Source organism: Petaurus breviceps, unplaced genomic scaffold, assembly GCF_028583685.1.
Source record: "Petaurus breviceps papuanus isolate PSGF00001 unplaced genomic scaffold, PetGlider_PUasm1.0 90667, whole genome shotgun sequence".
NCBI classification, from domain to species: Eukaryota; Metazoa; Chordata; class Mammalia; order Diprotodontia; family Petauridae; genus Petaurus; species Petaurus breviceps.
The window spans coordinates 182,175-206,311 of NW_027187302.1; the positions used below are offsets into that span (position 1 = coordinate 182,175).

At 35.6% G+C, this 24,137-nt stretch overlaps 2 protein-coding genes across 9 annotated transcripts in view; one reads left to right on the forward strand and one right to left on the reverse strand.

Annotated features, from left to right (window-relative positions):
• The window catches only part of DOP1A (DOP1 leucine zipper like protein A), a 134,993-nt gene extending 124,795 nt beyond the window's left edge, over positions 1 to 10,198 (forward strand). For 5 of the 6 annotated variants that reach the window (XM_069065060.1, XM_069065059.1, XM_069065062.1 and 2 more), the window contains one exon: positions 1 to 10,198. In XM_069065060.1, coding sequence (XP_068921161.1) covers positions 1 to 306 — 306 coding nt within the window. In that variant the 3' untranslated portion in view covers positions 307 to 10,198. The other variant, XR_011163798.1, reaches the window with a different exon arrangement.
• The window catches only part of PGM3 (phosphoglucomutase 3), a 23,548-nt gene continuing 775 nt past the window's right edge, over positions 1,365 to 24,137 (reverse strand). The window contains exons 2-14 of one of the 3 annotated variants that reach the window (XM_069065064.1): positions 23,525 to 23,635; positions 22,510 to 22,715; positions 20,860 to 21,044; positions 19,061 to 19,128; positions 10,851 to 10,984; positions 9,461 to 9,656; positions 7,060 to 7,217; positions 6,681 to 6,764; positions 6,170 to 6,268; positions 4,737 to 4,853; positions 4,047 to 4,169; positions 2,966 to 3,139; positions 1,365 to 1,696 (exon numbers count right to left, since the gene is read on the reverse strand). In XM_069065064.1, the coding sequence (XP_068921165.1) occupies positions 1,607 to 1,696; positions 2,966 to 3,139; positions 4,047 to 4,169; positions 4,737 to 4,853; positions 6,170 to 6,268; positions 6,681 to 6,764; positions 7,060 to 7,217; positions 9,461 to 9,656; positions 10,851 to 10,984; positions 19,061 to 19,128; positions 20,860 to 21,044; positions 22,510 to 22,715; positions 23,525 to 23,591 (1,701 nt within the window). In that variant the 5' untranslated portion in view covers positions 23,592 to 23,635 and the 3' untranslated portion in view covers positions 1,365 to 1,606. The remainder of the gene's footprint in view (positions 1,697 to 2,965; positions 3,140 to 4,046; positions 4,170 to 4,736; positions 4,854 to 6,169; positions 6,269 to 6,680; positions 6,765 to 7,059; positions 7,218 to 9,460; positions 9,657 to 10,850; positions 10,985 to 19,060; positions 19,129 to 20,859; positions 21,045 to 22,509; positions 22,716 to 23,524; positions 23,636 to 24,137) is intronic. The other 2 variants (XM_069065066.1, XM_069065065.1) reach the window with 2 other exon arrangements.

Genomic DNA, 24,137 nt, shown 5'->3' on the forward strand with positions numbered 1-24,137 from the left:
AAAAACCCAGAGGAAGACAACTCAGGGAGAACATTAGGTTGGGAACCAGGACATTTATTACTAACCATCTACACTGTGCGTAATATTGAGCAGCTCCTGCCTTTCTTCAATGTGCTCAGCCAAGTCTTCAATAGCAAAGTCACAAGCAGATGTGTGGGACACTCAGGGAGCCCTGTCCTCTACCCAAACTCCTTCCCTAATAAGGACATTAAAATGGAGAATAACAAAATGTTTTCCAGCAAAGCCAGGCAAAAAATTGAAGAAATGATAGAGAAAGATTTTCTGGAAGGGGTGATAAAAACTTGATTCACTGGAAATGGTACTATTCAACTTAAATGTAATGGTTTAAAAGAAATCTTTTTGCGTTGTATAGTTCTTTTTGTATGTATGTAACAACACGACACACTTCAGGTTGTATTTAATTTAAAAATTTGTATATAAGAGCAAATGTTCTGAATGTGGCCTGAATCACGTTTAAATATTGTTGGCTCAAATTGGTTATGGTGCCGGAGATATCTATCTATATTATATATATATATATATGTATATATATATGTGCATACACACATACAGTTCACTTGTTTTACTGTCTTGAGTTCTGTCTTAATTCTGCAAAATATAAGCTGCACATTTTTTTCTATTTGTTTCAGGCTTTATTTATCTAAAATGACTTGGATCAGTTCTTTCCTTAACCCCATGCAGTCTTTTTCTACTAAAAAGTTCAACCTAGTTGGAAAGACTGATATTTCCTTAGCTCTTCAGTTAAGTGAGAAGGGGTCAGGGTGAGCCTTGGCTAGATGGCAGTAACCTTGCTAATATCCAAACCTAAATATTGCCATCACAATAATTTTTCAGTTGGTGTCCATAACAGCAGCACTGCTCTCTAGGTAAGTATTAAGATACAACTTGCTAAAAATCAATAACATGTCATTTCTCTACTGAACATATTTGGAATTTTATACTTCAGGTATAACAGGCTGAGCCTTTTTTCAAAGTGATCGCTTTCAAGAGAAACACTGGACTTAATAACCCTGTCTCTAATACCATTTTTCTTGGTTTGCTTCTTTCATTTTTGGAAGGTTACAGAATAGAATTTTTCAAGATAATCCCTACCATAGCCTTTAGAGAAAATGGATTCAATTTACACAAAAATCTAAGACAAACATTCATTACATCTCCACACAATCCAAAAGCAAAACAAAGAGACAAGCTATCTCAAGTACCTTCTCCCAATATAGTAAGCATCCAACTACCTATTTTGTGCCCTGCAACCAGGTAAGCAGTCAAGTCCCATTAATAATGGAACCTTAACATAACCAGCAACTAAGTTATGTGAGATATGTAATAATGGACTTACAGAACAGTAACATTTTTCAGGTAGTTTTATTTACTACTTTAAAGTATAATTTTAGATTAGGGCAAGAAATCAAATTTACAACAATTACTAAAATTTTATTTTGAAAATTAATGGAATATTTTTTCAGTTGTTTAAAAATATTCTGACTGTAAATTAATTTTAAATTTCCCATGTCATAAATCATTACCTTTACATATTAATGGCACTTATTTTTATTTCATACTTTTTAAAAAGTTGGCATGCATTCCTTCAGAAACCTGGTTTTGGTCTTTCTCCTATTCCTCCAGCCAGCTGAAATACTGCCAAGCTTACTTCAGTTGCAAGTCTATCTGCATTTTCCTGTGAATTATTTTAAAAATAATTAAATGAAAAAACATGTAAGTATTTTAATACTTTAATACTCATTTTTAGCATATTCTTTGAAACTCTGCTTGGCAAAAGTCACTGTGGCTGCTTTAACAAATGAATCAGAACTTCTTCCTTCCATTTCCTTTTACTTCAAGAGTAACCAAAATATTCACATACCTTTGCTAACTTAGTCAAATAGAAAGCCTGTGTTTGTCATCTCCCAGTTCTACTTAGGTTCCTAAGTAGGAAGCTTAATACTGTTTGCATGTTGTGAGTCTTATTTTCTCCTGAATAAGGTGGGACTTTCACTTCTTTCATCTTTGTTAAAATTTTACAAAATCCCTTTTAAAGAGGATATGAAATATTCAATGAAGAGTTATCAAATAACTTTAGGCAATTTTCTATGCCAAATCCAATAGGGACCAGCTTGAAAGAAACATTAATATAGCCTCAGAATTGTCTAGAATGATAAAAAATGGGCTGTTTCCACATTGTAGAATATATTCTGTATTAAAAGCTTAAAAACCCAGTCATAATAAGGAGACAGGAAAATTTAGGAATTGCTAGTTCAATTTTACTGATCAGTTTTCATAAGCCCATGATGAAATGATCTAAAAAGTAGGCAGATATGATATTCACCCAACTAGATAAGTCCTCAAGTTGCTTTCCCCTTAGTTTTCTGCTTTAGACATAGCAAGTGCCTTAATGGAAAGAGTCTGGACTTCGATTCAGATGACTGCTTGTAGATACTGCCTGTAATGGTTAAACTGGGGTTTCATAAAGCACAAGCTACTGCAAGTTCATTTTGTAGGTTTCTAGAAAGCAACCCCAGCAGAGTGTTAAGAGAAACCTAATGTGTTCCAAGTGACTGGAAAATGAATTTTCTAACAGCATCAGGGAGGAAGGCTTTTTGCAGGTTCAAAGTCTGGCTTTATTACTATCAAAGACAAGTCATTTAATCTCTCTGGACTTTCAGTTCCTCATCTGTAAAATGAGGAGGTTGAAAGAGAGTTTCTGAGGTTTCTTCCAGCTCTCCATCTTTCTGTAACATACTGCTTTTGAATTATATAACTGCCTGAATAATCTATATGCCAGGTGACTGGTCCTAGCCCATTTTTAAACACAGTATTGTGGAAAATGCCAAACCTAAGCCTTAAAATAGGGGTGGATGCACTGCCTACCACACGAAGTTGTGGGAAAAATTTTATATTGCTAAAGCATTCCATGACTAAGAAATGGCAATTATAGTCTAATTCCTACCTGTGAATCTGCTTCTGCATATACTCTGACGACATCTTCTGTTCCAGATGGCCTGACAAAAGCTCGTGAGAACTTATACTTCTTCACTACTTCATCAATTGCCTCCTGTAGTCCTATGGGTGCAACTGCTCGTCTCTCAGCATCTGTGGTATCAATTACTCGCCTATCTGCAACCTAACACACAAGAAAAATCATCTTTTTAATTCATTGTTGCTCCCATCTTTTACTTTTTATGAATCATTCCTATCCCCAAATTACAAGGCTATTTAATAATCCAATTTCAGTCTGAAAAAGCACACTATTTGATCTGTATTTCATCCCATTTTAGCATGACATATAGCTTTTCTTGACATTTTGTATAAATTCATTCCTAATTTCAAGACTGTCCCTCTAATAAGGCAAAAAGTCAGAAAATGTTGATAGACTTTATCATAGGTAAAAAGGAATCTTATCTTTTGTTGTTACAACTCCTTCATTTCATTTCATTTCATTTATTTATTTATTTATTTTTTAAACAATCGGGGTTAAGTAACTTGCTCAAGGTTACACAGCCAGTTATTTCTGGGTGTGGTGCTAAGTATCTGAGGCCGGATTTGATCCAGGTCATCCCGACACTGGGGCTGGTGCTCTTACTCGCTGAGCCACCTGGCTGCCCCAGCTCCTTCATTTCTAAAAAATAACCTTCACTTTGAGGCTTCTTAGGGTCTATTCATAATTTTGTCATTCAATTGTGTTTAACTCTCCATGACCCCTTTTGGGGTTTTCTTGGAAAAGTGGTTTTTCTCCAGCTCATTTTACAGATCAAGAAACTGAGGTAAACAGGGTTGTAAACTTGCCCAAGGTCACACAGCTAGTTAATGTCTAAAACTGATTTTGAATTCAGGTCTTCCTGATTCCAAGCCCAGTGCTCTATCTACTGTGCTACCTAGCTGCCCTGCCATAATTTTGTACCTAAATTAGTAAAATCAGGCAAAATTAAGTTAAATTCTATACAATGGCAATGAAAAAACTAGTACTCTCGTATCTGAAGTCATATGCAACAGTTTGGCTTCAGCAGCTTTTAAAGAAGGGAGTCTCTCACCGTGACTTTGAGTTGCCGATTTGGAAGATCAGTATAAATGGCATCCCACTGTTGTACCGATAGGCCTTTTAGAGCCAAGATTGCTTCAACTAATAGCATGTCTGAAATGGCATCACCAACTGTCTGCAGAATGAAAAGGAAACTATGAGAGGCAAAAGAAATTCCTCCAGCTCACGGGGTCAAGCTATAGCACCTCTCTCCTAAGCATTCTTCCTGACAATAATTGTGGGCTTTTTTCTCTTGCAAATCCAAGTTTTATTTGTCCCTCTTTAAACTACAGAGAGTAACAGCTCTCAGATTGTACCACTAAAGTGTGATGTGAAGAACATGGTGTTAATAATGCCATATGTGTGGGTGGGCTGTTGAGTTTTACTCTTCCTACCATTTACCTGAGAGATGGAAGTGATAAGGCATTCTGCATACAAGACAGTATACACATGTACATGTATGTATGCCTCTATTTAATTTGTTCAAATACACTTAGGTGTACAATTAAATGGACTATTTCCTAATGTTCAAAAACATCACCAAGGGTCCCTTCCATTCTTATTCTTGCCCACTCCCTATAACTTCTGAATAGTCTATTAGAGTTCCCATGAGTATTTTTCCCTTTAGCATGAAAATTAACACTAAACCTGCCAGTGCATCATGAGGCACACATTTTAAGCAATATATTATTTTATTTCTTACCTGATTAATTAAGTCAATGACATTTTCAAGCATTATAGCAGCTTTTCTTTTTTTTTCATCTGTTTCCTCTTTTGCCAGTTGCCTTATTTTCATTTCAGCAGCCTTACTAAAGAGTACCTAAATGAAATCATAAAATCACAATGATATGTCTCTACTAAATATTATCACTTCAAACTCTTTAGTGTCAAGGACACTATAAGCAAAGGTGTTCCTAATACTGTCATTTAGTAAAGCAAAGATGCAAATTAGAATAGGAAATAAGAGCACAAAAGGATAGATTTTTTTAAAAAGCAGAAGGGGAACTCAAATTGTGGCCACTATTGTCAGAAACACACACTGCTTTTAGCATGTGGCTGCCCATTATTCTCCCTACCAGCTTAACCAGTGGAGATGGTAAGGGCATACGTATTCACTCTTCTCCACAACTGTGGTTTCTTAAGCTGAGTAAAGGGAGACTGAGGGAAAGGGTAAGAGAAAAAGCCCTTTTGTGCAGGAGCTCCTGACCCAACTGTAACTGCTTCATTAAAATTGCTGTGAAACTTTTAACTTTAACATCAAGAACAATAAAAGCCACATTAAGTGGCCTAAGTCAGTTCGCTGAAAATAAAACTAATGAGGTTAATTTTAAAGAGAAATTCCACGTGTGCTATTGAAATTACACACTTCATCTATAAGGTTCGCTATACCAAAAGCCCTAGAGATTCCTGAATTTCCAATTACATCTGAAATCACTGATATCTACTAACTTCCTAGATTATTAAGTGATGAACACTTAATTTTTTCAGTATTTAATACCTTTAATTTTTTAGTAACTTTTTCTATATGAATAGAATGTTGTGTGGGACAGGGTAGGAAGAAGGGAGGTCAGAAATGTAATGACATTGCAAAGTAAGTCCTTTCTTTTTGATATTTGTTTCTTAGTTTACATAGAAATCAAAAGTGCCCATTAGTAGATCACTATGTCTTATCTTTTAAATGTAGTTTTAAATTTTAGAACAATGATAAACAAATATTATTTTAGGTTTGTGTACTGACTATATATTATAGGATATTTTAAGGGAACCTACTATATATGCTATATTAGAGCTGTTTAGTATCAACTAGTTATGTAAGTATTTTGATATAAACTTGTTTGTAACTATAACTTGGCCAAATGCTAATTTTGGTAACCTGAACTGATCTTGGTGACTCCTGAAAAAGTCATATTATATAGGAGAAGAGGCTTACTTAGAGAGCTGGCCTCAGTCAGAAAAACCTAGCCTCTGAAACTGTGTGTCCTAGGACAATTCACTTAACTTCTCAGTGACCCAGGCAACAATAAGACTTCAGTTGCAGAGGAAGTACTGATTTGTAAATAACAAACCAATCTACACACAGAAAATGGAGAAATTATCTGCTAAAATTCTAAAAGTCACTTTTTAGGGAGAACTTACTGTGCCATGGCCATTTGCTTCAAAATAAACTCCTATGTCAAATTCTTGAGCTTTGTGGTGCAAATGTTTTACTCCTGTTTTGGCACAATGAACAGGTACCTATCAATAGGAATACAAAAAAATAGAAAACTTTAATAGGTTCCTAACTTAATTCTGAAAAGAATTTTTGTGGCAGAGTAATTTCTGAAAGAAGATTAAAAAAGAAGCCTTGGGGAGACAAATGAGACACCTAGGACTTCTTATCATTAATTAAAATTACCTAAAACCCATATGTCTCTTAAAAGGAAGGCAACTGGCAACTGCCACTAGAGTTAGTTCAGTAACACAGTAAAAAATAATACAGAAGAACATATAGTCTGAGCTGGCAAAGACAAAAAAGACTATTAATAAGCATTATTGCTTCTCAGCTTTCAAAAAAAGTTTCTGTGAGAAAAATTTCCCCAAAGAAATGCAAGTCTTATCTTTAACAATAGGCTTTCAATTTCAAAAATAAAAATATCAAAGTTTATACCTTCATGATTTCTTCTAGATACTGTGTTGAACTCCCATTAGCATATGCGGTTTGTACAACACCAATCTTCAAATTTTCTCCAACCTGAAAAAATCCAAAACCATGACACTTAAATTTTTATTTCTGAACCTGAAGCAAGATGCTTAATCCATTAACATATTAGTTAATGTGGGCACTTTATCCCATATCTAAAGAAGTTATTTCAGGTTCCAAAGAAGAAATGTTCCATATTTAAAATGTCCCTAGCATCAAATAACTAAAACTACCACCTCCTCTGGCAACCTCAGACCATGTACAAAGGCACAGAAATTTTCATTGGCATACAAATAAGAGAACGGGAGAACTGTTTCACTACTGAGACCCATAAATCCCATCTTACCTCCAAAAGAAGCTCTTTAAGAAAGCTGCTAATCAGAGTTGCTATTTTATCTCCATCTATAAGATGGAAGTGGCCATCAGCATCATTGTAGTAGTAAACAATTCTGTCTGCATCTCCATCAAAGGAACAACATCTCTCATTGGGCTTTACTTCTATTCCTAGTATTCAGAACAATTTAAAAACACAGTTGTCTAAATCTTGTAATTATAAAAACATAAAATTGAAATCATCATGGGAAAAAATTCCCTGGAACATGTGTGGATTGTGTTCATGATTTGTCCTGCTTAATGAAAGCCATGATCTCCAACAGACCTTTCCAAGGCTCATACCTAGATAATATGTAACTGCCATTTCGTGAAAAAGGGATTTTTTTCGAATGCAAGTCTTAAGGATCCCTACAAATAAGTCTATTACAACATTCAGAAGTAACCTTCAAAAGTCAATATTCAAAATTTTTTGAATAAAATATTTCTAATTATAGATTGACCACAATCCAGTGTTTACAGTTTTTAATACTAAGACATGTTCTAAGAATCAAACATCTATACTAAGGAAAGTCAGCCTTTCAAGCACTTTGAACATGAAAGGTTTAAATATTAAATGTGACAAGGATCAAATGTTCTGCATATGATTTACATAATGCATGGTTACGTGGATTAATTTAATGTTACTAAGCATCATTAAAGCACATAAAATTTTGGTCTATTTTTCCAGTAATGGTCATTAATTTACTATATGGAAGCCACTATAATTAGTATGCATGATGACTAGAATTAAATTTTTTTTTCAAGTGTGCAGAGAGGCTGTGCCCACATCATTTAATTTACCTGTAGAAACTAAGGCCTTAAGCAATTTTTGAGATAAACTGCATTATTACTTAATTAGATATATTACATGTATTTTTATTGCATTACATTTACGTAGCACTTTAAGGTTTCAAAAGTACTTTATATGTGCCCAGGGTCACAGATTATAATCCACATTCTCCACTATGACAGAAGGACATAGTAGATAAAATACTTGTTGGCAGCAGAATGCCTAGGCTAGCCACTACAAAATGAGAAGTTCGTTTTCCACAACATGAATCAAAGAGACCACACAGAATGAGTCCAGGCTGCTGTGACCCATTAGAATAGAAGCTCCTTTAGGGCAGAGAGCATATTTCTGACTGTTTCCCCAATGTTTAGCATAGTGCCTATCAGATAGGAAGTGCTTAATCAATTCCTATTGGCTGCTAAAGTTAAGTGGTAAGGAAATTACTTCTCTGACCCAGATTCAACTTTTAAATAGGAATAAGAAAATTTGTTGTATTTGAATTTGTTGTATCTACCTCACGATGTTATGAGAAACAAAATACAAAAAAACACTTTATGTTCATAATGCTCTATGTAAAACATCAAGTTTAAATTACTATATTAAGGTTAAGCATATGGATCAAACCAAAAAAAAGAAAAAGTCAATCAAATGAAAAAAGTGTTTGATTGTCATGAAAACTAACACCAAGTTCCACCCTGTGCAGTATTAAAACACCTGGAAACATGGTAACATGGAGTTTACTGAGTAAGAGGAGAGTGACACAGACAAAGTTACACTTTTGCAAAATCCATTTGGCTTCTGGTGGAGAATGGACTGAAGAAGGGAGAGACTTGAGACAAGGAAATTAAATAGGAGGCTATTGCTTCTTACAGTTTAGGTGAGAGGCAATTAGGGTCTGAGCTGTGTGCCAAAAGAAGATGTTAAATCTAAAAAATGTTGTAGAAGTAACAGCAGAAAGACTCAGCAGCTGCATGGATTATGCGAGCTAAAGGAGAGTAAGAAGTAAAGGATAACACCCAGATTGCAAAACTGGGTGCCATGTTTGACAGAAATAAGGAAGTGCAGAGTTCTGTCTTGAACACACCGAGTTTGACACATGGTATCCAGTTTGAATAGCCAATAGGCAGTTGACATACAGACCTTGGAGTTAGCTGTATAATTAAATCTACATTATCAAATGAGTCACATAGCAAACTTTATGACTGCTGCTCTCAAAATAGTTTTAAGATTTTTTTCAATTCCTTCTCACTTAGCATATAGCTGACTCGGATCCCTTACTATAGGAGGGAATATAGGAATTAGGTTGACATAAAGACTTAGGAAAAGGTGAGTACCAACAAAAATCATTACCACTGTTTGAAAACCTGTTACCTGAAGGCTTACTAAGAAGAATAAGATAGTGGAAGTCAGAAGGCTTGGACCTACAGTGGCTATTATTTTAGCTATGGAACCTTGGGTAAATCAAGTTACTAAACATATAAATATAAGGAAGCCTTAGCTTCTTTATATGCCACTTTCCAGTTCTATATGTCTCACTGGTTAAGGATATTATTAAGGACCTTATATGGCCAACAATACTACATACCCACTGGAAGTTTCTGATGACTTTTCACAAAGTCAGCCCCACACAAGTAATTGAGTTTCCCTTTGGTTCCATCATTAAAGAGGTGAAGTGATAGTTCTCGTGGAAGATAGCATTCCATTTCCTTCAGTTTCAAGGCTCCTATACCACTTGCACAGTCAATTTTCAAAGCTCTGTATTCATCACCACTGCTAAAAGTCTTAAAAAGGAGAAAAAAAAATGGAGGGAATAAAATGAAATGTTATTTTTAAAAACTACATTCTGTGTCCATCAAAGAAAAAGATAAACCTATGTATTCTGATGGTTTTAGATGGGTCCCACCAAAAAATGTTAATAGTATTAACATTTTAATAAAAATATTAACACATTAAAATAAAATTAGTAGTAAAACAAAAAAATATCAAAGTAAATCCAGTTAAGCTTGCTAATTTTAACAGTTGCACTGGTTTGACATTTAATAGAACTAGGGCCATGGAATGTTGCATACACTGTCAAATACAGTCAATGTTTTGGTTTTGCTTAACTGCTTTTTCCTTTGTTACAGAGGGAAGCATGGGATGGACAGTAGGAAGGTAATGAGGAGATAGAAGAATTACCCAGAAATGATGTAAAAACCAAAAGGCATCAAGCAAGCTCTGTTTAAAAAATAGGATTCCTACAACTTATTTTGCTATCAAGGGATGTAATTTAAAATTACAGTCATCTGAGTTACCATTAAAAATAAATGACAATGCAACAACATGCTTTTGCCTTCAAAGCTGAATATTTATAAACATTTAGCAATATCTGGCCAAGAAATTCTCGGTTTCTTGCCAACTTCATACACTCAACTTACAGGTGGTTCACAGAGTTTTCATATTGTTGGTTTTTTTTTTTAAAGATTGAGTGTCCTCATCTTATCTAGGCTGAAAGTACAGGGGCTACTCTCACCAGCTAATCCCACTTTAATTAGTACAGGAGCTTTGGCCTGTTTCATTCACAATCCCAAACAGTTTCCCCCTCCATAAGTAGCCCCCTGCTCTTTGGAGATTACCATACTTATGCTGAACTTAGTTTGCACACATGATCTGCATAGCCCACTGCAGCTCAGAACTTCCAGGTTCAATAGATCTACCAGTCTCAGCCTCTCCAGCAGCTAGAATTACAGGTGTGGACCATACCCAGTTCATATAGCAGGTTTTTAAAAAAATCATAAATACATCTATATGTGTATATATACACACACACACACACAATTTATTTTTCCCTTAGAGACTAAGGAGGTTAGAGAAGACAGTAAAAGAAAAGGATGGGTGACCTATCCAATTAAAGTAAACAATTCAAATGCTTTGTGACAGAAGCAGTCATTTGTTCAAAGTTAAATTCTAAAACACATTTTTAAAGAGGTTTTCACCTGTTTTGTAAGGTTCACAAAGGCCTTGGAGAGTTTCTGGTAGTAGCCTTCTACAGTTGCCTTCCCATATTGCCCATTAGTATTTCGACAGCACACCAGGTAGTGAAGCTGAGGTGTTGTTACTAAGCCATAATCTGCCACGAGAAAGTTAATTACTTAATTAAATGAAAACAAAAACAAAAAATAAGACTGGAATAGACAAGTTGACCAATCAATCCTCTTAAAAAAAAAAAAAGGCTCCAGGGAGAAAGGGAAAAAGAAGACAAACTGATTTTCAAACTAACAATGTTTTGCCCAAATTCAAAGTAATTAAACCTAACACATGCCTCACAGAATTAAGTATAACTGAAATTTTCACTGTAAGCAATAAACAGATTTGGTATAAAAAGTAATTTCTTGGTTACAGATTTTCCATAATATATAGATCTTATATCCTGCCCCAAAAAGTGAAAATTCATTTTGTTTTGTATTTTTTGTTTTTGCTTTTTGGAGGGGGGGAAGGTAGGGCAATTGGGGTTAAGTGACTTGCCCATGGTCACACGGCTAGTTTTTTGTTAAGTGAATGAGGCCTGATTTGAACTCAGGTCCTCCTGACTCCAGGGCCAGTGCTCTAATTCACTGCTCCACCTAGCTGCCCTGAAAATTCATTTCAATAATGATTAAGGACCTACTATTTATAAGGCAGCATATAGTCAAAAATGAAATAAATACTCCCTTTCAAGAAGTGACACACATCTACAAGGAAAACTGCAGAGGGAAAGAACACTAACAATTTGGAAGGGTGTGGTGGGGGGGGAATGAGGAGGAGATGGAAATGGTAATCATCAGGATAAGTTCCACTTGGGAGTTAGCCTTCAAAGAAGAAAAAGATTCTGAGATAAATGATTCTAAGTATGGGGGGGGCAGAGTCTGGGAGTATTAAGTTTGGGCAACCAGTTTGACAGGAATGTAGTGGTAGGTAGCTACATATGAAGGAAAGTGGGAGGAAATAAAGTGGGGAAAATCAGATTGGAACCAAACTACAGAGGGCCTCCAATGTCGGGCTGTATTTTTTTCTGTTGAAAATGGAAAACCATTGGAGGTTTAAGGGCAAGAGAGCACCATGGTTAGGCCTGTGCTTTAGAACTATTTGACCTGTGTAAGGAAGGATTATAGAGTGAACAGCCTTGAGCCACAAAGACTAACTGAAAAGCTATTACAATTGTCCTATCGAAAGGTGACAAAAGCCTGAACTGCAGTAGCATCTACAAGTGCAGAAAAAGGGATAGAAACAAGGGTATGATGACTAATAAGACTGGAGAGAGAAAAAAAATCAAGGATAAATATAAGGTTGTAAAAATCTGGGTGACCAGAAAGATGGCAGCACCCTTAATAGAAATGAGGCTGTTTGGAGGAGGGGTGGGTAAGGGAAGCAGGAAAATAACGACTTTCAGATGTCTATATCTTGAAATGTGAAATAAGTTGAAATTAGGCCTAAAGAGAGATGTGCAACAGTAAACAACGTGTGATGAGAATTCAGGAGAGATTTAGATTAGATGTGTAAATTTACAAGTCATCTGCAAAGAGATGATCCTTTAACCCTCAGAAGCTTAAGAGATCTCCTAGACTAGGAGAGAAACCAAAGAAAAGCTTTGGGAAATGCTACAGTAAGAAGTCAAGAGGAAGATAAGAACATTTTCTGAACTACTGTACTGCCCTTCCTGTAATGCTCGTAGTAGCCAGTAAACCTGGGAAAGTGGTTAGTATTACTTCGAATCATCGCAATACCCCCAAGAAGCTTTGATTTAGCTCTACAAACCTGGGAACAGAGCCAGCCTAAGGAAAGTCGTAAAATAGACATTCCAAAGCCTCTGAATTTTGTGTTCATGTTCCCCTTCCTCACCTTTAAGGCATACACTCTTTCCCAAAGATAAAAGTAAATTAATACAGTGTACTAGTAACAAAGTAGTGAAGGTGAGGTGCTGTTATTAAGCCAAAGGGTCCAATATTGGGTCTTTAACACCTAGTCATGGAGGAAAGAGAATACCAGAAAAGACAAAGCTAAAAAGGACAGAACTGTTACAAGAAGTAAATCTAGAAGAAAAGATAGATTTGTGTTTGTGTATGAGGGGTACCAGATAATCTTCCTTTTATCATTCTTTCGTGAAATGACACGCAAGAGACCAAGAAGATGATGGTTAAAGTATGCACAATATACTCTTTACCCTACCACCCCTATCAATCAACAAACATTTATAACAAGAACTTACTATGTGCCAGGCACTGGGATTACAAAAAAATGAAACTATTCTTATTCTCAAAAAACCCAACCTTCCAACATGGGAGACAACAAATATATATATATAAGCATATACCCAAAAATCATATATATGTATATATATATATATATACACACACACACACAAATATTTACATATACATATATGTATGTATATATAAACACATGGGGAGAGAGGGAGAAGGGGAAAGGAGGAAATAGAGAGGGAGAAAATTAATAAATCCAAAGTAGTACTTTTCCAAAGTGCCACTCTAAGCCTAGAAAAATTCTCCACCCATATAATACCAATGCTGTTTTGGAAGGCAAATCACCTCCCTAAAAAAACCTTAGGCAAGTTTGACCAGGCCTGAATAAAGTCTCCTTCCCCACAATCATCTGCTTCTAACTACCTACCTACAGGTAGGTCTTAAGGAGGGGACTAGGGAAACCCAAGAAAAATAAGGCAGGTTGCACTTCAAAAAAAAAAAAGAATGGTTTTTGAAGATTGTGTTCCATATATTACTAAGATACTTACATCATTTATCCAACTGCCTACTCCCAGGTATACTGTAATGCCAACTCCCTACTATTACAACCCCCACCATTAAATCAAAGAATGATCTAGTATCAATCATTTATCCTTTTGGGACACAAACCCATTCTTAAATTAGGGGCTTACCTGCACTGCAGAACACTTCAAGAAACAAAGACATTTGCTAAATGAAGAGAATGATATGTTCTTATGTCAAGTTGAATCTCTTCTACTTTTATGGATACAGATAAATAGTAACTGGATAAAAAAATTTTTAAATAACTTTGTTAATGATCACATTACTGGAAGATGAATTAATAGAATGCTTTCTAATAAATTCATAAACCCACACAGTTAAAAATAAGACAAACATCATTTGTTGCATTTATAGCATTTAACATTTTGAAATCATTAGCTTTAAGAATATCTTAGAAAAGTATTTTTGGGGGCGGCCAGGTGGCTCAGCGAGTAAGAGCACCGGCTCCAGTGTCGGGATGACCTGGGGATCAAATCTGGGCTCAGATACTCAGCACCACACCCAGAAATAACTGGCCGTGTAACCTTGAGCAAGTTACTTAACCCCGATTGCTTTAAAAAAAAAATTATTTTTGTTCAGAAATTATATCCTAGTATCCCACCTATGCATAATGTGTCTACATCAAAGAAATGAACAGTTCCCATGGCTGAATGACATTGTACTGTTAACTTTAGTATTCTACAATATAGTAGAGTGATTTTTTTTTAGAATATTAACACACTAAGCAGCTAGGGTTATTAATAAGTCAAGCACTAGATCTAAGACTTCAGGTAATCTTAATTTAATTTCCAGCTCTCTACCTTAACTAGTTCTTGGATAAGTTATTTAACTTCTGAGCCTCAACATCCTTATTTGCAAAATGGAGGTAGATACTTGTATTGCACATCATTCACTGGCATGCTATGAAGAGAAAATTATAATTATTATTGCTATATTAGTCCCACCAAATGTTACATTTTAAAACTGGCTCAAATGGCCTAATAAACCCTGCTCAAGTCCATTAAATCCTTTAGATCCATTTAAAATGCATTATCTACATACTGATTGATAATAATGTAAATGTCAAGTAACTTCTAACTTAGGTTAATCAGAACAAGGCCCAGAACAGGTGAGAATTAGCTCTGTGACATTTGTGCTTTTAAAACTAAGCTCAGAATAACATTTCAAAATCTTACATGATAGGGCAGCTAGATGGCACCGTGAATAGAGCACTGGCCCTGGAGTCAGGAGGACGTGAGTTCAAATCAGACCTCAGACACTTAACACTTACTAGCTGTGTGACCTTGGGCAAATCACTTAACCCCAACTGCCCTGCCTTCCCCCCTCCAAAAAAAAAAAGGGCAAAATCTTACACGTTTCAAGTATTTGAAATACTGGGTTCATGTTTTTGTTAATTCTGATCCATTCAAGTTAGAAACACTTTGTGATTTACATCATTAATGATTTCAAACTGCTTTTACATATACCTCAGCCAGCGGGAGGAAGTGTGTCTGTATATGATTTAAATGTGATTTTTTTTAAGGTGCATAAAATTACACATAAGATTTCTCTAGAGATAATTTAAGGCAATCTATGGTTATATAAAAACACAAGTGCAAATCACTGACTTAACAGTTAATTTCTCAGCAAATAAAAAAAATTAAATGTAGTTCTCCACACCTGGAATTATTATTTGAACTATTAACTGAACCTAAGTACCCATCACTATGAATCCCATATTAGGGAACAGGAAGGAAATATAAGACATGGTCACTTTCCTAAAGGAGCTTTAAGTCTAAGTAGAGAAACAAATGTAAAACACCTAATGAAGAGAAAAGTGAGCATAAACAGTACACGCAAAATTAGAGGTTCAAATAAGAATGATGTGTGCCATGAATGGTTTGGAGATATGACCCAAAATGAAGGTCGGCTGTTGGGGAATCCTAAGATTCAAGGAGAGGTTCATCACAATGAGCCTTCAAAAGCCAGGCAAAGGAGTAAGGATCTCATGTAAGAAAAAGGAGGAAGCCAGGTTCTTGAGGAGACATATAACATATTTAAAATAATATTTTGGAAAAATTAGTCTGGCAAAAATATTTATGATGGATTAGAAGGAACAGTTTGCATGTTGTTAAATAATCCAAGCATTAAAGAGTGGTTAGTGGAATAGAAAATTGATTTGATTCTGGAAAGTAATCCAATACAAAGAACCTACTGCCAGGCATATACTTAAAGGAAATCAAAGACAGAAAGGTAGAAACACCAAAATATTCACAGCAGCACTTTTTGAAATAGCAAAGAATTTGTGTGGGGGGAGGTGAGGGGGAGCAGGTTCCACTGATTGGGGAACCAAAATACATACACACACACACACCTACCAACACCACCAATATTAACAGAAATAACAAAACAGTAGAAACTGAATGCTACAAAACTGTCATGACCAAGCTTGGTCCCAAAGAAGACATATGAAAAGATACCTGCCCCTCTTCTTTACAGAGCCAAGAGACTTTAGCTGTGTAACAGTGTATATAGCAAAAGTGTTTGAATTTTTTATGTGTTGGATTTATTTTGCTGAATTTTTCCCCTCTTTTTATTCTGTTATGAAAAGGATCTCTGAGAGGGGGATAATATTAGGAAATAGAGGTAATGTAAAATTTTTAAAGCAATAATCTAGGTTTCATATGATTAAGGCCTGGAGAATGGTAGAAAAGAGAGTTCAAATCCAGCCTCAGACACTTGACACTTACTAGCCATGTGATCTTGGGCAAGTGACTTAACCCTAATTGCCCTGCCCTCCCCTTCAAAAAAAAAAAAAGAGACTAACAGGGGAATGAACATTTATAATGTGCCTACTATGTGCCAAGTACTGTACTAAGTGCTTTTTACAAACTATCTCATTTGATCTTAACAACCCTGTTATTATCCCTATTTTGCAGCTGAGGAAACCAAGGCAAATAGAGGTTGAGTGACTTGCCCACTTGGTCAAATAGCTAGTATGTCAGGCAGGATTTTAATTTAGGTCTTTCCAACTCCAGGGTCAGTGCTCTATCCAATTCACCACCTTAGAATAAGCCAGCACAACCTGCAGCCTGTAGGCTGCTTGTGGCACACCAAAGGATTTCTAGCAGCCTGCAAAAAATGTATAGGAGGGGCGGCTAGTTGGCGCAGTGAGTAAGAGCGTGCCCAGGAGTCCGGAGACCCAAATCGGTTCCGGCCTCAGATACTCAACACCCACACAAAATAACTGGCTGTGTAACCTTGAGCAAGTTACTTAACCCCAATTGCTTTAAAAAAAAAAATGTAGAGGAAAACATGGGCCATAAACAGCCCATAGGTTATGTAGGCCTGCCTTGGAATATAACATATTATATAAACATAAAGACTAGAAAGTAAAGGACAAAACCTGCAAACACTTACATGGAATGATGCAGAAGGAAGTAAGCAGAACCATAAGAACAATTAATACAATAACATTTTAAAGACAAACAACTGAAAGAGTTAAGAACTTTAATCACTGTAATGACCAACCTCATGAATTGCATGATGAATACCTGAAAGAGCAGTAATGGACTCAGGGTATGGAATGAAATACATAGACACGGTCAATTTAGGAATTTGTTTTGCTTGACTTTGCCTATTTATTACAAGGGTTTTCTTTTACTTTTCAGATGGGATAAAGAAAAGGGACAGGACAACAGATTTTTAATTGGAAAAAAAAATGAATTTTTTCTTAAAGAGCAAATTTAAAAAGTACTGTGAAATAAGAAATAAAAATAAGGTCTTGGTGACAAATGTTCATCAAAACATCATTTACTGCATGTCTCTATGACATGTATAAAAAACAGTCTTACACAGTAAGGTTCAAGGAAAGGGCAAAAAATGATTCCAGGGGCGGGTAGGTGGCACAGTGAATACAGCACCAGCCCTGGAGTCAGGTGGACCTGAATTCAAATCCGGCCTCAGATACTTAACACAAACCTAATCGTGTGACCTTGGGCAAGTCACTTAACCCAAATTGCCCTACCTTCCCCCTCCAAAAAAAAAAAAAAGATTCCAATATTTCTAGCCTAGGAGACTGGAAGAATAGTACTAGTGAGAAAAATGGAACAGTTGGGATATTTTGGGGGAGAAGAGGAGCTAGTTCAGTTTGCAGCACATCTGAGGTGATATAGAACAGTCCCGCAGACAGACAGAAAAAACAGAAGAGCAGACAATGTCAGGACTGTTTAGGAGATATCAGCATAGAAGTGATTTCTGAAGAAATGAAGAAGCAAAAACTGCACAAGAAGAAAACAGAAGTTTGGGAAAACAAAGAGAAGCTAGTCAAAGAGAAAAAGCAGTTTTAAAAAGGTAAGAGAACCAGGACAGAAAAACAAGATAAGAGAACATTCAAGGAATAGGGTAATAATTTACAGTGTCAAATGCCACCAAAAAATCACACAATAAGAAATGAGAAAAGGCAAGGCAAATGAAAGTAGGTTTAGTATAGTGATAGAAGTAGAAAAAAAGATTGCAAGGGTTTAACCTAAACTTTAACAGAATGAGTGAATAGAAATGGAGAAGAGTTCAGCTACTGTTTGGTCTCTTTGTTTAATTTCTCTTCTAGAAGCATAGCTCATTTCTGGGGATATAAAGTTTTATTCCTAACTGTGCCTAGCCTTTTACCTGTATATATTCAGTATCTGCAATACAAAGGTTATAAAATAGCTTCTACTAGCACAGTGCTATGTATACATTATGTGTTTAATATGGTAAATGAAAGTGAAGAAACATCACAGTATCCTAGCAACCTCACAGGATCCTTGTGAAGATTGGTATCTGGCTGGTACCAACAGTAATTCTGAAATAAATTACCACAATTTTATTCCATTAAGTTAAAATTATGCTTGCAATTGGGGAAAAAAAAGTAATTTGCTTTTTAAAAAACCTACTGTTATAGTTAAGATTTGCCTTCCATTTAGGAAAAAATTGCTCTAAAGAAAAATATAGCACTTTCCTTGTTCAAATGGTCCTGATTTCTAAAAAGCAGCAAATCCCACCAAACTTCAATAAGGGAACAATATTCCTTTGTTAGGATGGTAATGGGGCCATAGGTGCCCAAGCCCTCAGTGGATACCACAGACTCTTTACCTCGGTTGGAATTAGGTACATTGGGCAGACTACCACAATCATAATGACAATGGACAATGCTTCCCACCATTTAGCAGTCAGTAAGTGACTGAAAGCTCATCGGCTACTGAGGAATACCCAATATAGATTCCCTAATTTGAACTCAAACTAGGACTAAATGGTTTGAAAATGACACCCTCTTATAATAGGTTTTATCTGTAAACTATATCCTCTAAGTTGTTCTATCATAGTCATTTTAAAAATGAAACATAAAAGTTTAGATGAATACATACCATGGTACTGGCCTCCTAAAGCAGTCACTCCATCAATTACAGACAGTGAAAGTTTCTCACTGCTAGGCCTTAGGTAGAAAAAGAAATGAAAAGTAGAGGGGGGAAATTTTTTGGAAAGAAGAAAATAAAATAATTCAACAGATAAAAACAAAAGCAGAATCCCTATGTTGTACATTTATGGGTAACAAATATATAACTATTTAATACTGAGTATTGAAAGAATATGCTATAAAATGTACAAAAATATGGCACACTAAAACTGAAAGTTTATGAAGTGAATAATGGTACCAAGTGGTCTTATGCTAGAAAAGATGTTTAAAACCTTAAAAACCCTGGATAAATTTGTCCATGCATAAAAGGCTCAACTTTACCAAATTAAATAGCCTCAATTCAGAATTTTTATAATAAATTAAATAAATTATTTCTCAGTTGAGAATTTATTTGAATAAATGATATATATGAAACAAAAGATGTAACAGCAGGATAAAATACAATATAAACCTTTTCTTCTAAAAGATCTTTTTTTAAAACTGCTTCTTTAGGTAGCAATAAAGCAGATGAATATATAATTGAGTCTGCATAAAAATGTATACAATCTTTCCCACCTCCTTTTTGCCTTAGGTATTAGAAAAGATTAAACCTTCTTAGAATAGCTCTACTACTTTTATCCCCAAAGCATCTGGATAGATTCTATGGTCTATAAAATCATAATTTTACTAATGCCAAGGAAGGATATTAATCAAGTCCAAACTGTTTGTGGGGTGAGATGTGAATTTTCTTTGGATTATTTCTCAGCATAAATATCAGGACACTTATTTTTCAAAGGTCAAAAACAAATTAACCATACAAAAAAAAGAAATTATAGCAGTTATAAGCTGCCAACATGTCAAATAAGCAGAATCTGATAGAGAGCCACAATATTTTTCCAGTGAACTCCAATGTAGGGAAAACAATGTGAATGACTTTATATATGACACTATAGAATTTCTTACATTAAACAGTAACAATCTAAAACCATGTTTTATTCCTATGGGGGAGGGTAGATTAAAAAAATAACAGGGTATACTCAACTCCCAGAAGCAAACAGACCCTTTTGTTGTAGCCATTTTTCTTTTCCCTCTCCAGCCTCAAGAAAACAGAATCCTTGAGAGGCAAGGGCTGTTTTTAACTTTGTATCCCTAGCAGCTCATACAGCTCTTTGCACAAGACAGGTACTTAATAAATGTAGAACTGAACTATTGAGGACAAAGTCTACAGTGGCCTTCGGCCCAAGGCCTATTGATTAAAGGGAGGAAACTGAAGGGAAAGAAATCAAGCAATTTAATGGCATGAGAGGAAATTTAAAGTGGAGCTGGTACCACCTTTGGTAAATTAAGTTCTTAGTTCTCACCCTTTATTTCCCAATATTATAGGCAAAACTACAATTAAGTTAAGTGGCCCAGTGGATAGAACCTTGAGCCTGGAGTCAGGAAGATCTGATTTCTAATCCATCTTTAGACACTAACTAATTATGTGACCCATGTCACTTTATTTCTGTGACCCTATGTCACTTTACCTCTGTCTGCCTCTGGAAAATAGAGATAACAATAACCCTCATCTCCCAGAATTCTTAAGGGGACAAAATGAGATATTTGTAAAGCACTTTGTAAAACACAGTATAAATGCTATCTATTAGTGTTGTTGCTGTTTTTAAACCTGGCACTTGTCAAGGTATTGGTTTTCAACACACAATTACTACTGGTAATAATTTATTTCATTATTTTCCTGGAAATGATTATACTTGGTACTTTTTTAGTCACCTGGTATCTCTGCCAATAATTATCATAGCTTTCTGTTGCAGGGTCACAGCTTCTTGATGGCAGATTTCTGTCAGGACAGCTTGTACATCTTGTTCTTCAGCATTTGCCAAATGAGTGGCATGTTCTTCCCAGGATGGAGCCAACATTTCTCCCAAAGGATCAATCAACTTCACACCATTGTCTTCCTTAAAAAAAAAAAAAAAGTGGGGCGGGGCGGCCAGGTAGCACAGCGAGTAAGAGCTAGCACGGCTCCAGTATCGGGATGACCTGGGGATCCAATCCAGGCTCAGATACTTAGCACCACACCCAGAAATAAGTGGCCGTGTAACCTTGAGCAAATTACTTAACCCCAATTGCTTAAAAAAAAAAAAAGGCAAATTAAAGTGTTCTGAATACATGAGTGCCCAAATGTGGTAAATGTAGAGAGAAGGAAGTAGTACTACTTTGCCATGACAGCACAGGAGCTGCAAAATTATTTTAAAAGAAAATATGGTCAAAGCATTAGTTGCCATCTAACAGAGTGGTGGCCTGAAGCAGAATGAGACACATTGCCCAGTTCACTTCTGGCTCTAAATGCACTCTGGTCAGCAAACAGGTAACACATGAACCTTCTAAGAAATTACTTGCCTTTGTTTTTGCCCATTCTCCTGGAAAAACTGCAAGTGAAGACCATTTTGTGTGAGCTATTAACTAATAATAGCCTATATGAAACTCTCCAGTCTACTAAATGATTTGAGAAATGGCTTCTTGAACCAGTCAACAAGTTTTGGATTCTTTCTATAAGTAAACAATTAAGATATAGATATCTGAATACTATTCACAAAATCAGGCTAAAAGCAACCCTCTTTATTTTTTTTGAGGACAGTAGTGGTTGTGGGAAAGGGAAGGTTCAGGGCATAGAGAGCGACCTCTTAAGCTTGGGCTACTGACTGATTACCCTTTAAAAACAAAATTTCATGCATATATTCCTATAACTATAAATCTCATGTTTAAAACAAACCAAAAAAAATCACAAAATTTAAGCAGTGTAATGAGCTTAAGTGGCCCAGGGAACTTAAAATACTTGTAACTTAGTTTCCCCAGTGCCTAACACAGTACCTAATACAGTGGGTGGATAAGAAATATTTGCTCAATTAAATTAAATGTTTGAGGGCTTGAAGCCTTCAGTCCAGTTCTATATGAGATCAAAAGTCATTCCCAAAACATCTGAAATTATTTGTCTGGTTCCATCTATTGAACCCAAAGGATCTGTTCACCACCTAGTGGTGAAATTGCTTTAACACCACTAATACAAGTTAAAGATAGTTCTGGGTGGAGATCTGAATCTTCACTGACTCTCAAATGACTTGGAATAAATTCATTATTATTTCCCTATAAGGGAATCCCAATTTATTTAGAAGAACACTTATTTTTTTAGTATGAACTTTTGCCCCAAAAGAGAAAAACATTACTTCATTCTCTTCTCACCTCTAAAAAAATCATTTACTGCAAGGCTACTTACTCCCTTCAATGAAGAAAGCTAATCCATGGTTTTGTTACAGATTTAGAGACATAAATCAATTAAAATACATTACTGACACACACAGCATAAACAGTAGTTTTTAGATTTTTAAATAAAAGATTTTTTTTTCAAAGCCCTAAACCCATTACCTCAGGATTGTGTGATGCTGTGACCATAACCCCTATTGTAGACTTTTTCTGTTTTGACCTGAGGACAGCTAACAATCCCATCCGATACATGACATGATCAAGACAGTTTGCCTTTGTTCGAAATCCAGCAGTACCGTATTGAAGAATGAGTCCATCTGGCTTAGCATGTAATGCTGAGAATTTGGTAACAGCATCCAAATCCATGTCTAAAATATTAAAAGATATTTTTGAGAGAAAATATAATTTTAAAAAATTGGAACAGTATAACATAATAAAACTACATAATATTCTTTTTGTGAAATTATAAGTGTTTGAATATACATCATATATTCTAACATAAAAACTGTAGTGTTCACTAACTACAAATAAAACGAGTAAAATGCTAACTTTTTAGCAAAATACTAAGTAAAAACTGTGAGTGATAAAATATATTTTACAGTCAATCTCTACAGAGAAATGATTGAGCAGACTCCTCCAGAAGCTGATAGGTGACCTTAAACTGAACAAACCGAGGAAATGTTATTTAAGGCTAACCTCTCTGATAGGCCTAAGGACTGTGAAGAAACTACTAAGAATATGAATCACCCTTCAAAACCCAATTCAAATGCTACCCACTTAGTGATATCTTTGCTGATATCCCCAATTTAGTAATAATTTCACATAGCACCGTATACCAATTTTATAAACTTTTGGATATTTTTTTCAGCTATGTGTTTCATATCCCATTATTAATCTATAAATTCAGTAAGGTTACAAAGGGATCAGGGCTTATCTAAATACTGTGAGTAACCAGTGCTTGATACTATTCAAAGTAAAATAGTACTTTGAAATGATTAGGCACTTAATAAAGATCTGTTAAATTGAAATAATGCCGATTTTGGCCAAGGCCTGAAGGTTCAATTTTAAGTAACCTCAAGGATGAATTCAGTGACTTCGACTCACTGAGGAGGCAGCTAAATGGCAAGGTGAATAGAACTGGAGTCTGGAAGACTTCTCTTTCTGAGTTTAAATGTACCTGAGATACTTCCTAGCTGTGTGACCCTGGGCAAGTCACTTAACCCTGTTTGCCTCAGTGTCTTCATTTGTAAAATGAGCTGGAGAAGGAAATGGCAAACCACTCCGGCATCTTTGACAAAAAAAAACCAAAATGGGTCACAAAGAATCAGAAACACACAAAAAAAGATTAAACAAAAGCTCATTCAAAGATAATTTATACATAGATTGCACAGGCACATCAAAATTGCTTGCCTTTTCAAAGGGGGTGGGGGAGACCTGGAAAGAGGGAGTGAATGTGAAACTAAAAACTTAAAAACAAAGAATGTAAGAAATAAAGGAAGAGAAGGTAAGAAAAAGGAAAGAAATCCAAATTTCTAGTCTGAGTCTACTGATTTCTTTCTCACTAGATCCTACTGGTGCTAAGATACACCCAAAAAAATTAAATAAGCCATGTCTTCCAAAGCGATGGGCTCCGAAATGTTACTGATACAACCCCCAAAGGGTTTCCAGGAGTAAGGGGCGTGGTCCAACGAAAAGAGCGATTTTCTACTTTAAATACCCAAAGTCAATTGCAGCCCGCAAGACACCTGGGGCAAAGATCAAGGAAAGGTCTGAGGAACGCAGGTGTCAGT